This window comes from Camelus dromedarius, chromosome 10, assembly GCF_036321535.1.
Source record: "Camelus dromedarius isolate mCamDro1 chromosome 10, mCamDro1.pat, whole genome shotgun sequence".
Lineage (NCBI taxonomy): Eukaryota > Metazoa > Chordata > Mammalia > Artiodactyla > Camelidae > Camelus > Camelus dromedarius.
In genome coordinates, this window is record NC_087445.1 from 37,823,261 (window position 1) to 37,838,923 (window position 15,663).

Genomic DNA, 15,663 nt, shown 5'->3' on the forward strand with positions numbered 1-15,663 from the left:
GATGGAAAATGCTTATGAACTTATAAATCACCTTTGAATATATTTTCTCAGTAGAAATAAAACAGATTGCTAGCTTCCAATTGCCTGAGATGTCTATATCAGCTTCAATAACCAATTTAACAATTTGAGACAATTAAAACTGTAAAGGACTAAAAACTGTATTTGAAAGTTCTATTGAAAGGAGATAACAGCGAAATGCCTTGTTTAGGGCTGAGAGTTCTATAAATAATATAGGAATCAAAAATAAAAATAATAGATAATTGTAATTTTGTTTTCATCACACAAAAAAGTTATAGACTGAAGTTAAACAGTGGGCCCATTATACTAGTGCAGTGGATCCTAAACCTGGCTACATCTTATTAGCATCACACAGAGAGCTTTAAAAAATATTCTAATGCCCAGGCTGCACTCCACACCAATTAAATCTGAATGCAGGAGTTGAGGGGTGGGGCCCAGGCCTTCATAGTTTTAAGGCTCCCCAGGTGACTCCAACATGCAGTCAAGAGAGCCTCTGCACTGGAGTACATGACCCCTGGTCTTCTGAAGCTTGCTTAGTCTTACAAAATCTACTTAGTGGACCACAGTTTCCCTTCCTCAGTTCTGCCAATAGCTTCTTTACAGCTGGAATATGGAACAAAAAAAATGATTGACTGACTGTTAAGACAGATAGAGTCACACACATATATAAAAAATACATGCACACATATTTTTATTTATTTAACTTAGGCCCTGATCATTAGCATATAAATCAGAAAAACTAAGTGCCTTAGAACTTACATATCCTCCAAATCTTTAAAGAGCCAAACTCAAAAAAACACACACATAAAAGATATTTGTTGTAAAAAACACACACACAAACTTTAATCACCTTGAGGAACCATGATCCGATAATATATTTAATAGGTAAGATCTCATTCATCAAAATACAAAAAAAGAAACCAAAAAAACCTAAATTTTGATTAAGACACGTGCCCTTCGCAAGAGCACTTATAGTTAGAAACGTTTATCGGTATCACTTTGAGGTAGCATATTTGTAAAGTAATGGAAGTCACACAGAGCTGCTCTGAAGTTTCTCTTGGATACAAAAGGACCAGCCACCAGCCATTGCTCTTAGTAGAGAAAAGTGAAATTGTACTCACTGCCTAAGTCAACCTGAACATACTCCCTCCCGTCTCACCGTGGCCATCCCTCCACTACACTTCATGCATTGTAGGTTGAGGAAAAAGTAAAGGTATTTCAATGCTTCTTTCCTCTTGGTGTGGTGACATCTCAGGCTGCGGTACCAATCTCCTTTTGCTACATGCAATCCTCACTGGCAGGAGATGCATGCACCCAGTGGAAAGGAAAATGGGGTATCATGATGCCTTTAAAAATTGGCTCTAACAATTTAAGAGTGAGGGATTCCTCTAAGGCTATAAGAGGTTTGCTTCTGAATATTCCCTCCATGATTCTGGCCCTTAAAAGGCTCTCCCTTTTTCCTCCCCCTGAGTACAATATTTTGGGGTATCGTTAAGCTTTTTGCAATCTTCCTGCCAGGTTGGTGAGTAGAAAAGCTTAAAAAAAAAAAAAAACCCACACACAAAAACAACAAAAAAACTGGGTGCAGGAGCAACTCAAAGAACAGACTTCCTTTGTGCAAGTTGAAATGATACAGGTTTATAGTTCAGGAAAATGGCCTGCTTCTTAAAAAAAAAAAAAATTTAGCTCAGCTCTTCATTTTAAATACAAATATACAGTCAAAACAGGCTAAAGATTAAAGCTGCAAAAATGGTCCCACCAACCTCAGACCCTGGTGCAAGCCAAAATTTTGCCCAATGGTCACAGATTAAAGAGAGTCTAACCCCTAAAAGCCCTTTTGTCCCAATATACTTCCTTTTGAAAGTTGAACCCTTAGAAGGAATCAATATACAAATGAATAAAAATAGCACATGTCCAGGGAAAAAAGGGCATGAGCTGGGCCTGAGTTGCCACTTAAAACTCTATCATTCAGTATCATATAAAATCCTCAAAGGCTGCCCAGAACCAGGGCCCAAGCCATGCCAGCCACCCAGGTCAACTGCTGACCCAACGTCAACGACACAACAGAGCATTAGACTTCAAGTATCCAAGGTGCTACAAGAGCTGGTCCCCTCAAGGACTGCGGCTGACTCTCAGAAGCCCCCACCCCACCCCACGTCATCCCACTATGCCAAAGGTAAAGCACTGCCTATGGTCACTACAAAACACGGGGGTGGGAGGTGGGGAGTAAGAGAACCGCTCTCTGAAATATACCAGCCTAACAAATACAAATAAATTCTTTAACATTTTGTACAACTAGAAGGTGCGTGAGCTGGTATTCAAGCAATCACTTTAAACTCTTTTCTCTCCTTTCTGTATCAAACAGGAAAATGGTTCTGTTGGGTTAACAGTGTCATTTTTAAATGCCATAAATTAAATAAGTTAGTTCACATTTTTCCCCCCAGCACTTAAGTTACAGTTAGTCTCTAATGTGCTTTTGAAGTTTGCCTTAACAGTTCCAGGTCTCTTCGGCGGACAGTGCCGGCTCTGTGACAACCATATTCGTCCAGCTGCAAAGGGATGAATTGTTCAAGCAGCCCAAGGCCCTCTTCAGCAGGACTGGTAAATAGCTTAGTCCATGATGGTTTAAAGTTTCCACTGAATCCCAGAAATACAGTATTCCCTATTTAAAAAAAAAAAAAAAAAAAAAAAGTTGGTGCCTCTACTAGTTTCAGACAAGATAATGTGGGAGGTGAGATGGAGGTGAACAAAACAAAGGCAGCTATGAAACAAAGAACAACAACAAAAATACTATACTTCCTTACGTCAGAGAATGAACTCTTACTACCCACCTTTTGTTCCAAATAACAAACCACATCCCAACACACTTCCTCTAATACTGTCTCCTGATTTAGAAATTATCTTCATGATACTCGCCTCAGCCAAACAAGCTCATGAAGATAGTCTGGTAGCTACACTCCACTATAAAAGTGCCTATGTTGCTTTCCTCCTAAGAACTTCACAGAAGAATACAAATACAAACCGTTGTTATAAAGATGGGCTGGTTTGGCTAATCCCAGAGGTACTAATGAATCTGAAATATTCAACTGCTTTATCTTTCCTCTTGTGCTCAACAGGACAATTGACCTATAAAAGTTAGAAGATCAGAGCAAATTTCAATAATTCAGCATGTATTTATTGAGTACCCTTCTGAACTCAATACAGTATAGAAATACCAGATAAAAGCAGAACTCAAAAAAACAAACAAAAGACACCTCACATGCCTTTTCATCCTTGCTATTACAAGTGTCTGTTTCAATGCCCCAACTAGAACTTATGTTGCTATTACAAGGGCTCTCTAAATGTCGGGAAAATAAGTCATTTAGGTCAGCTGACCTAGTGGGTGGCTTGGAACACAGCTCTTTCATGGACGAAACTATTTTAACGGAGGGGTTTGGTTTTGTTTGTCTCAGGTGTTCTATTTATTTACCTTTGTTCTATTATCTGTTTATTAAGTAAATGGATAAAACCAATTCTAAAAAACAATAAAATAAAATCTGTTCCCCAAGGTTTGGTTTAAATTGCCATCTGTATTACAAGGATATCAACACATATATTCAGATCTGTTTGTGGATTCTGTCTTCTGATCTCTCTCTCCTCTATCACAACTAAACCAGCTTAATTACTATGGCTTCATGGTTTATTTTATATCATAAAATAAGCCCCTTGTATTACTGTAATTTGTTTAAAAATATTTTATTACTCCCACATTTATTCTTCCAGATGAACTTCATTATCAACTGCCAAATGCAACAGAAAAGTAACCTACTTTGAGACCAGTGGAAATGTGTTAAATTTGTATTTTAATTTAGATTGAATGACATCTTTACAGTATTAATTCTTCCATCCAGAAACAGGGAGAGTCTCTCCTTTTATTCAACTCTTGTTGTATATCCTTTAGTAAAGTATTTCTTTTCTTAATGTGGGTCTTGACATTTCTTTACAATTCTTTTCTTTCCTTCTTTCTTTTTTAATGGAGGTACTGAGTATTGAACCCAGGACCTCATGCATGCTAAGCATACCCTCTACCACTGAGCTATATGTTGGTATGGGTTTTTTGCTGAAGTCTTTCTAAAGCAGTGGTGATTCAATTCAGAGTCAGACCAGACATCTGACCATAGCAACCCTGCAGGCCTGACCTTTTACAATGGGTCCAAATTACTCAGGCTAGTTCCATGAGATCATTTACAGGTCCCCCATCACCTACACCTACCCCAACATGTACCCAGCCTCCCTGGAAGTCACTGCCAGTTGCGCCATAAGTTAACACTTTGTTAAGATACAACATACATATAGAATAGTATTCCTAAGTGCACAGCACATTAACTTTTTGCAAACTAGACACCCTTGTATATAACCAGCACCCAGATCAATAAACAGAGCACTATCAGTATCTCAAAATACTATGTCCTCTTTCTGGAAACAACCTTGTGACTTTTTAATACGTTAGTTTTAACTCTTAAATCTACAGGGTGACTTGCAGGGCTACTGTGCTGTCCTCAACATTTGTGGTGAGATTTATGTCTTTGATTACTTTAGGTGGAGTGAGTAAGGGCACGTATTTTCAACATTAAGAGAAATCTTTAAATCCATAAAGAAAACTGAGATCTTAGAAAGGAATTCCCCACAAGTGTCTTGAACCAGAAAACAGAGCTACACATACTCATAGAATGTTATATTCAAATGATCCAATGACTTTATGAGATCTGGTTCTGTAAAGTATAAAGAGCATAATTGATCAGATCAAATGATGATAATCCAAAAGCTAGACAGGCCTTTGCTCCCTGGGAAGCCTATGTCCCCCTTAGCGGCTTCACTAAATGAATAAATCAGTGTCTGCAGCAAAGCCAAGGGGGCAGAAAGGAGACTGAATCTTCTTGCCTCTAGGCAGGGTCTGCCTAACATAAAGAAAGAAAGGTTTCTCTCCTAGGCATTTTTGTTCAGAGACTAACAAAGAAAAATGAACCAATCTAGAGCTCTTAGAAGAGAGACCACACACTCACCAACTTAAAAATCAATTTACTCCTGTCTAGTCATCTCCAACGGACCCAGGTGATGACTGCCTGTACTACTGTCACAGCACAGTGTTGTCTGAGGGTTCACCAGTGGGACAGATGGCAGCAACAGTAAAATTGTCATAAAATTGTCTTAAAATGGTAATGAGCCTTCTGAGTGAGTTGGGTGCAATGTAGATCAACTTAACACTAAAAAGTGGGAGAATAATGTTTCAAAATTTTGAGCTTTTCTCCTTCCAAGAGCCTTCTCATTATTTGCAAACTCTTCTAACATCCAAGTCCTTGCTTATCAATAATAAGCAGCTTAGCTCACACAGGCATGCATCAACCTGAGACTGGGAAGGAATGACTAGTTTTCAAGAGCCTAAATGCCCAGAGTAAAAGGGCAGGTAGACAAACCAAAGCTCAGGTGTCATCTTTAAGGTATCTTATCCCTCTTAGAGAGCAAGCTTCACCTACCTTGGAGGGATGCCTCTTTTTAAATATTCTTCCAAACGACTGACATCAGCAAGAGAGAAAACCTTTTTCTCTGTCAACCGGAAGGGAACACTGCAGGCATCCACGATCAGGAGGAGGATGCCCTCACTTCGGAAGGTAAAGTCGGTGCCGTTGATCTGAGAATACAAAAGTGTCTGCTGTCATCACCATTTCAGTATCTCCAAGATGACTCATCTTTCTAGCCCCTTGCCTCTGCCTTCTAAACCCATGAATCAAATAATTCCAATATTCTAATTGCATATTCTATTTACTCTTCCTCTGCCAACATTTGAAATTAAGCCTACGTTCTCATTGATTTTTGCCTTGACTGGTCTTTACGGACTAAATAAGATGCTCCAAGCAAAGTATGGCAGTCCAAACTCAGCTAAGCCGGGTAACTCTCTGCAGGTTCAGGGCCTTCGTTCTTATACACATACTCTCTCATTGGAGTCAGAGCTTTCTAACTCAGTGATCAGGTGGCAGCCTCTATACTGCAGCTCAGATAGCTCACTTACTGTCACATTTGCTGAGGAAAAAAACCAAACATATGTGTGTGTATGTATGTATGTATGTTATGTATGTGTGTATGTATGTATGTGTGTATCCAGATACCTCATTAGATATCTCATAGATAGATAGATAGATAGATAGATAGATAGATAATCAGGCCTTAACTCACATAAACTCCCCATTAGAGTCTAGGTTTGGGACATCAAAGGAGCCAGACTGCTTCATTTCCTTAGTCCCATATAGCTCTTCTTTAAAATCAAAATGGAAAAATGATAATTTTACCAGGATTTAAGCCACAGAGTATTACTATATCTTGTTCAAAATTACTGTGAACTGAAATTTCCCGTCATCCCCTTTAAATTAATGGTTTGAGACCTTTACAAGAAAAAGGAATTCCAGACACATCCAAATATCATTAATTCCTCAACCAAAAAGCAAGCAAAAAAAACTTACTAGACTGAAAAATGACTTAACACTAATTTAAGCCATAGGCACTATTTCTGTTTAAAATGTGTAAAATTATAAACTACATTAAAAGCTAACAGAGGAGAGATGCTCTCATCACTATACCTGCCTTTGCTTGGAGAAGTTACATTTAAATTTTACTTCTAATCGCTAATGATCTCACAGGAATTCAAAGTGGCTTTTTGCTTGTATTTAAATTGCTCAGTTGTAGAGTGCTTGAGGAAAGTGCCATTTTATATTTAAAAAGACAGAGTGATTCTCTTATTTTTAAAAACTGAATACTAAAAACTAAGACACATTTGATAAAAAATATATATAATGATCCTTAATATACCCAAACTGTCCTCTTGAAAAGTAGCCTCCAAAACATGTTGCTTAAGGAAACAAAACTTTCCATGAAAACTAATGCAAGGCCATGTCCAGCAAAGACTCATCAGATAATGCGTGTGAAAAGCATTAGAGGTAAATAGGACAAAACACAGTCCTCTGCGACTTTTTCTAGAGTCCCGGGCACCCAGTGTGCAACAATGGAGTCAAACAATGCCTTCAGACCCAGGAGAATGCCCTACCTGAGACTGTTGGGCAAAACACTATCTTCTTTAACTCTCTAGTAGAGCAGAGAGACTCAGCATCCACTTGCTTCCCTTTGCAACTGACACCCACCAAGTTCCACGCTAGCTAACTGGAATCAGGTTCTTCCTGCAGCTGACTGCATTAAGATGTTGAACTAATAAAATGCATACCAATAAAATTACATCATGAACGCATAGCACATTCATTCTACAAAGGAAGAAATGCTAACGTAGGGCCACAGGTATTAATACATACGTGAGAAATCTTTGAATTACTTTTAAGTAGGGATCTTTCTTTATTTCTCTTTCTTTCTTATTGTGGTAAGAATACTAACATGAGATCCATCCTCAAATATTTTAAGTGTACAATATATTATTGTTGACTACAGGGACAACGTTGTACAGCAGATCTTGAGAGTTTACGTATTGGCTCAACTGACACTTTATGACTGTTGATTAATAACTCCCCATTTCATCCTTCTGCCTTAAAATAGGAATATTTTAAATTCAGAGTTGTTAAAAAGTTCTTAATTCAGAGTTGTTAAGTTCTGGGGATGGATGGTGGTGATGGTTGCACAATAATATGAATGTACTTCATACTACTGAATTACATACACTTAAAAATCATCAGGATGGTAACTTTTATGTTATGTGTATTTTAACACAATAAAAGAGATAGGGAAAGAAAAAAAAAAGAGAAAGATTTATTTTTGTCCATATGTATGTGGATTTGTAAATGTGATGTCCACCACTTTAAAAAAAAAAGCGAGCTCCTAAAGAGACTGCATGAGACTGGGCCCAGGCCCTGGCTGGATCTCAGTGAAATGGCGAGATGCCTGCTACTTACAGAGCCCTAATATGGATGCACTCAGATCAACATGATTTTAGACAGACCACATGCCCAGAGCTGGTTACTGCTAGCTAACTTGGCTCTTAGCTCAAATTCTAGTGTTGACATTGAGGCTCAGGCCTATACTTCCATTAACCTGCTTAGGAAAGATGACTAATACTTTGCATCTTCAGTTTCCTTGTCTGGAAAAAAATGAGCCAGGCAGCCTCAAAATAAACGGCTGAGGAGATTTTAAAACCTTCACTTTCCATATTTTAAAGAAATAACTGGGGAGCTTCTTTTAAGTTTCAAAAACCAACGATAAACAGTTTTCTACATATTAATTACCTATGGCAATTTTTTTGTAACCAAAAATGCCTTTTCTCCTGTAGAAAAGAAAACTGGATCACCTGAAACACTATTAGTAAGTGAAAAGTAATACAAACAATTTTAACATTCACCCAAAAGTAATCCATAAGTATAATCAATTGAAAAAATTTTTAATTCATTTAATTTATTTAAAAACGCCATGTGTTTAGGAGGTATTTACACCTCTATTGTATTGCTCTCCACCAAAAATCAAAATGTTATTACAAACGAATGTTGCCAGAGATAGTTCATCATCACTAGGATGGAATGTAAAAGCAAGAAGCTGAGGCAGTCTACACACCAGATAGCACTTACAGAAATAACAGGCAGGTCTCCACGCTGAGTCTCTGCTTGACTGGGTGACCGGAATTGCACAGGGAGGTAGCTTTTATGAGGATCACTAGTAAACACCACCTACACAGGGAAGAAGTTTTTTATCTGTGTCAACTGCATTGTTTTTTTTATCTCCAAAAAGATAAAAATAAACTCAATTGTATCAAAGCCAGTGAGTGGGATTTTTTGCCTGAATTTTTTGTACTGCTTCATGACCTGGAATTCCATCTTTTGATACAGACTTAATAGGAAAAGTGTTTGCCCTTCATTTTCTGGAACAATCCCAGTTTCAAATCATTGTAATCCTGTTAATAAAATCAGTTCTACAAGTGACTACATAAACATGTTTTACATCTAAATCTTTCTAAATATTTCATGCAAAAAGTCATAAATCTTTTTAAAGGACCGAGGACAGAAGTGTGGATGACAAGAACTACCATGTTTAAACTTTTAGGGGCCTGTGCATCAATAGGTCTAAACTCCTCCACCTGACCTGCAAAATGTTTCACAAATAAGTAAAATGTTTCACATTTTATACACAAGCCCGTATTTCCCACTATTCTATCACATTCAACATGCCAGGCAGTTCCCTTACTTTCCCACAAGTGCTTCACCTCCTCTTCTGCTACCCTGCTTTTGAAGATGCTATTCCCTCCCCTAAGAAAACCCTTTCTCCTTTTACGTGAAATTATCCCCAATCTCCACATCCCACCGCCTACTTCCTCCCTAAAGGCTCTCTTCTCATTCAAAAGCACTCTAACCTCTTCACACAATTTAGCACTTGAATTTATATGTCCTCACAAATCGATACCAACAATTTCATGACAAGAGCAAACCATTGTGATACCAAGCATCCAGGAGCTGGACATTTCTTTGACATTTCAGGTCTAAAGTCAAAAATTCATGTGAATTTTCCTACTTATTGCTATTACACATGTGTTTTTGATATTCAAAACAAAATTCCCCTCAAATTTCCAAGTACAAGTGATGTCCCTAGATGCTTCAAATACTTTGTAAACTGCTAAATCAGTAGTTAATACCTTTTTAAGAATGAATGAATTCTGGTCAATATTCCAAGCCCAAAGAACAAAGAAGGCTAAACATCACTGCATGGAACCACTGAACAAGATAGGCTTAGAAAAGTTTCAAAGATGATTAGATTATTTTATTAATTATAGTATTTCTTATAATAATTATAATTTATTTAAAGCCTTTTCAGTAATGAAGGACTTCCTCAAAAAATTCAGCTGGAATATTAGGCTGCAAAATTTACTTCCCCACAAAGACTATCTGAAAATTTCACTTTAACAGACAAAACATTACATGGGACAGGTAAGGATTCATACAACTTCTTCATGTTCCTGCTTTGTTGGTTGGTTGGTTGGTTGGTTGGTTGGTTTAGTTGAATTGGAGAATAGATGTGGTTCAAAGGTATGAGAGACCAAGACTGTGACAGTGAGTTGCCATCGAAAAAATATTTATATCATAATAGGAAACATAAATCCCTCTTCCTTTCTCTGCTCTTACTGCCACCAGTGGACAGAAACAAGAAAAATTAGAAACAAAGAACTTGTGCAATGGGAGAGCTTTTGTTTTCTCAAATCACTTAGAATGGTAAGAAATGAAAAGAAAGATTTAGAGGTTTTCTCCATTATTAATAGGCAGTGTGCACTTCTGCAGCAATAAGGACTTTTAAAAAACTTTTCTAGGCCCATGAAAGTCAAACATGAACGTGTATCGGGATCACCTGCAGCACTTGTTCAAGCACACACTGCTAGGCCCCACCCCTGGGGTTTCTGATGCAGTAGCACTGGGGTGGGACCTGAGATTTAGAATTTTTCACAAGTTCTCAGGTGATGCTGATGCTGCTGGTCTGGGGACCACAATTTGAGAACCATTTCCCTTAACCCACATTTGTTTGTATAAAGGTTAAATATTCATTAGGGCAATATTAACTCTGTATTTCTTTTTCACTTGGAATTGGTCTTCCTCCCGAAACCCCATGCCTGACTTGAGCTCATACTTTGGGTTTACTTTCATTGCCATGTTTTCTCAAGATCTAGAAGGAGACCACCTCATTAAGAATATGTCACAAGAAGCACTTCACTTCTAGCCAAAGTAGTTGTACTTCTAGTTACAGGTACACATAATAGTACATGCTTCAAAATTAAGAATGGCTTTCCAGAGGGAAGGTATAGCTCATATAGTAGAGCACATGCTTAGACCTCACTCCCCCCTAAATAAATAAATACATAAAAATTTGCCCAAAGAGTGGCTTTCCATCTTCAAGGAAACAATTTTCCTGAGTGCCTTTTCTGATGAGAAATTTCACACTGCCAAGAAAACAAAATATTTTCAACATCATTGACATGTAAACCCAATTGCAATATTGTAACAGAATCATATCTGAGAAAGAAAAGATGACAACCAATAAATCCACAATCATCTAGGGTAAACTGATGTATCATGGGGGGGAAGGTATTTTTATTATAAATTTAGACTGCTTTGCCTCTTATGAGCATCACATTCTAGAAAGGGCCAAAATTCCGAAGAAACCATGCAATATTTATAAATTGTCAGCACCATGTTTCAAAGACAAATACATCTATTACAAAGAAACCTTTTGACTTTTCCTTTCAGGCTACAGCCTACTTTTCTTCCTTGCTTACCTGACGGGTCCCGCAGCCTTGACAGAGTCCCTTGAGCATGGACGGCATTGGCTTGAGTGCTGATGGCTTCCTGTAATACCGGGGATATGCTTTGGCCATGCAGTTACTGATGTCTTTTGAGTCTGTTGCTGCCTGGATCTTGACTCTTTCACATCCCTGAGATGAACAGTAACTGTGACCATCTCTGTGGCTTTTGGCTTTGAGATACAAAAACAGCAACCTGCACAAAACAAACCAATCCACTGGGTGTTAGACAGACTTTCAAAAACTTACAAAATTCCTCAAATTAACTCATAGCCAAAAGGGATATCCCTCCAATAAAGTAACTTTTCCTTAAAAGAAAAATAAATTACAAAACTAATAAATTAGCTTCTCTCTCCTTTCTATCCTCCTAGGGTTCTAAGTCAAAGGCAATACCACTTTAGAAAATATTTTGATAACCTAATTCAGTTGTTATGGACAGTTTCAAAGTTGATTTCTGGTTTGAATTAGTTCAGAAGGTAATTTGGGAGGATGGAATTTGGCTTGGCTCAAAAATTCCTTGGAAAACTTTATACTTGTGTTGAGTATAGGATTTGGTAAATTAGTGTGGTTTATTCTTTTTTTTTTTTTAATTTTGGTTTATAAATCATTTTGGTTTAAGGCACAAAACTGGAATAATAAAAACAGCAACTGTGGGACTTATTTGGTTAAGGCTAAGATATGGTCTCAAATCAATTCCTGCAATGTTACTAAGAGCAGAAGGGCCAGGGGTCCTTCTCTCTGTACTTCGGCCAAAATCAAGTGAAATGAACAATCCCAACCATTCTGAATTCTCCTCTACTGCCAAGATGAATGGAAAAGTAACTTCCATGCAGCAGTCCAGCATTGTCAGCAAACCTAGTCCTTTTAAACCAAAGGAAGTCAAGATTCTAAAAGAGACTTGATAAAATGTGATTGATTACTAGAGATTAAGAGTTCACATTTTAATAGTCAGCGAACATCACAAAGTTGTGATTATGAGACAAAAATCAGCCATTGTTCCAACATCCAGTAATTTTAACATATATACAAAAGGAATGACAGGGAACTGATTAGGCATATGCCTTTTGATATATAATTAAAATCATCAAAATGAATAGAATTTAGAAGAATTTGAACCTCAAAGGCTGAAGGATTCTAGCAATACCAGATTAAGAAATACTTCCAATATTTTCACAAATTTAATCATTAATTTGGGATCACCAGACTGTCCTTACAAATTTGGATGTTCCATTTATTTTTGCGGAAAATCAACTGGGAATGTGGAAGTTCTGTCATCTATAGAATAAAAGCCCAACTAGGTGGTTTAAGTCTAATTAGAAATTGAAAATCAGAGACAATTACGATAAGAAAAGATCTAAGCTGATCACACTGGCTGCTGGATGGGCCCTGGGGGGCAAATAAATTGCATCTTATTCAACAGCTAACAAAGCACTTGACTGAACCCAAGCTCCTTCCCCTACAGTCAATCTTGCCACCCTTCTCTCCAGTCTAAACTTTCGTCTTACCCCAAACATGCCATGCCATGTTCCTCATGCCTCCATGCATTTATCCATACTGTTCTTGGAACCCTATCCATCTCCTCCAACTCATTCCTCAAGAGTTTGCCCCAGTGTGACCCTCGGGATGTCACTGGCCCCGCAAGGCTAAACTTCTGGGTTACCTCAAAGGGCATACTAAATATCTCACTATACAACTTGTAACATTTAAAACTTTCACCCTCTAGTTATTGCTTTACATGCTCACATCCTCCAATGGACTGTGAATCTGCAGAAGAAATGTATCTTATTTACATTAGGAAATCGTTATAGTACCTGGACAATGAATGGCATAGAGTAGAAATGTCAGCTTAAGGAATGGATATTGAAGGAGCATGCTACTTTCTGGAAGAGTACAGGAGATCGAGCCTACCATAACCCAAAGGCTGAGAGACTGTAACTGGATAAAAGCAGACAAAGCCAACAGGACCCCAGGTGAACAGGATTAGAATTAAAAAGTGGAAAGATGCAGCCTAGAGAAAGTTGAAAGCAAATATGCCACGGTTACACAGTGATTTTTTTTAAAACCCAAGGTCAATCTGAGAGATAGCCTTAAAGGAAGAGAAAAATGAGCTTTCACTAAAATATGAACTATATCATATGGAAATAATCATCTTAACAGTTTGTTATGGAAAAAATTATTTTAATTTTCAATTGGGCCTACTGGTTCTTTATAGACAAGGATAATTTCTCTCTCTAAATTGCCTTAATAGGTATACGGCAAACATCTTCACTCGATTCCTACTGCCAACTATAATTACGAGTCATTCTAGTTCTCCTCTAAACCTCTAATAGTGATGAGCAGAGAATTACCCACATCAGCTGCTTTTCCAAACAGCCATCACATCACAGCCTATTCTTAGTTACACTGAAGAACTGGTAATTTCACCATTAAAGAAAAAAAGCAATAATTCTCATTCACTGGTTGCCCAGAATTACCCCGTGCTGGAGTCAAAATAGAATTTCCTCTCAGACGGCTTCCTTTGCAATTCTTCCAGCGAATGCACAGGCTCATATTCTTCCATTTTGGATAACGAGCCATTATGCCGCTGTAAAAAGCCAAAGGTAACCTGAAAACTTGTGTTTGACGGATAGCAGAGGCCAACTCGAATCCAGTCATTCCTATAAAGGAGAGACAATAAAAACATGAATTCACATGTGAGCCAGGATCTTTTGAGTATTACAGCTTCTGCAAATTTTAGCCATGATTGTCTCCTCCTTAAATTTCTGCTGTGTTAAGCCACTAACAATTAAAGTCCTGAACCCTAACACACTAACGGATCATCTACTTTTGTATGTTCCCTAAATTCTTCTCATCAAGATATTTACAACAATAATATGGCTTACAAAAAAGTCTTGGTTTCAAAGGAACGTAAATAGAAGTTGGATAAAATGTTCTTAGGTATTGCAAACAGATAATAAAATCAAGAGAGGTGGTTGGGTACAGTTGTACTATAACAGAAGAAACACTAATAGCCTGATGGTGGAAGTGTACACTGGTAAAATCTCCCCAAAGAATTTTCTGTTCATAAATATATTTTTATCTTTATAATTACATTAGGATAAATTCCTAGTGGTAAAACTGGTAGACATAAAGGTATATGCATTTTTAAGGTCTTTGATGCATATTACCAAAACACCATAGTGTTTTTTCTTACCTAATGTCCTCAGATATACAATTAATACTTTTTGAAAACCATTAAAAATATTTTCCCCTTCCTTTTCACTTGCTTTCTTTGCCATTCTTTAAGCTGTGGTAATAAATACAATGCAGTAACATATAAAATTTACCATTTTAGCCATTTTTAGCTTTACAGGTTAGTGGCATCAAGTACATTCACAAAATTGTACAACCATCACCACTGTCCATTTCCAGAACTTTTTAATCATGCTAAAGGATTTTCAAACAATATGTAACCAGGCCTTAAAATGGTTCAAACAGATTTCACCCAGGAATCCCACTACAGAATTAGAAATACAGACTAAAAATGTACAAGCAAAGATGTTTTGTGCAGTATCATTTATAATAGCAAAAGGGGAAAAGAGGCAGAGAAAAACAATCTAAATGTTCATGTGAGAATGGAGTAGTTAAATAAATTTCAGTATATTTACATGCTCAGAGAATACCTGAAGGTGGAGAGGGAAGAGAACCCTATAAATGTTCATAATGCCTCACCTTGAATAGACAAATTATAGGTTATTGCAATTTTCTTTATGTTTTTCTGTATTTTCCTTATTTTTATTTAGTGAATAAGTGCAGCTTTTATAACTTTTAAATTGTTATTTTCAAAAGTGCCACTATGACAAAATGCATGACCTCTCTATAATTGTATTAAATTTTGGGGGAAAAAAGTATCCCTCTTTTCCTCTTGCCTCTATCCATGATATAATTTCTACAAACTTGTAGATAATTAAATGAGTGAAGTTTGACTGAATTTCAAGCCCATGTGGATTTTTTTAAACTTCTGGGCTCAGCATTTTTTTTCACTTTAAAATGTTTTTACTTGCTCAGTATTTATTCAGAAGTTATGCCTGGTATGTACAGAACCTTGTGTACCATTTGATTGCAATATCTTGCCTGAGATTCATAACCTGCCAGATACAACTTTTTGGATTGCTGATCACTGGACATATCTCCTCTATCCTGTCTGACAATCATTTGTTCTTTCACTGACTTCTATGCAGCTCAATGATGGGTGTGGTAATATCAGGTTGGCTTTTAGAAAACTCACCCTGGACACAATGTGAACTAACAGTTGGGGTGGGGTGGGGTGTGGGGAGGAGGCTGCTGCAGGGATCCAGGCAAGA

The 15,663-nt window shown here is 37.4% G+C and overlaps 1 protein-coding gene across 6 annotated transcripts in view; it reads right to left on the minus strand.

Annotated features, from left to right (window-relative positions):
• Positions 1-685: 685 nt before the first annotated feature.
• The window catches only part of CEMIP2 (cell migration inducing hyaluronidase 2), a 79,964-nt gene continuing 64,986 nt past the window's right edge, over positions 686-15,663 (minus strand). For 5 of the 6 annotated variants that reach the window (XM_031449864.2, XM_031449861.2, XM_031449858.2 and 2 more), the window contains exons 19-24: positions 13,795-13,977; positions 11,297-11,516; positions 8,610-8,708; positions 5,532-5,686; positions 3,041-3,144; positions 686-2,680 (exon numbers count right to left, since the gene is read on the minus strand). In XM_031449864.2, the coding sequence (XP_031305724.2) occupies positions 2,484-2,680; positions 3,041-3,144; positions 5,532-5,686; positions 8,610-8,708; positions 11,297-11,516; positions 13,795-13,977 (958 nt within the window). In that variant the 3' untranslated portion in view covers positions 686-2,483. The remainder of the gene's footprint in view (positions 2,681-3,040; positions 3,145-5,531; positions 5,687-8,609; positions 8,709-11,296; positions 11,517-13,794; positions 13,978-15,663) is intronic. The other variant, XM_064490268.1, reaches the window with a different exon arrangement.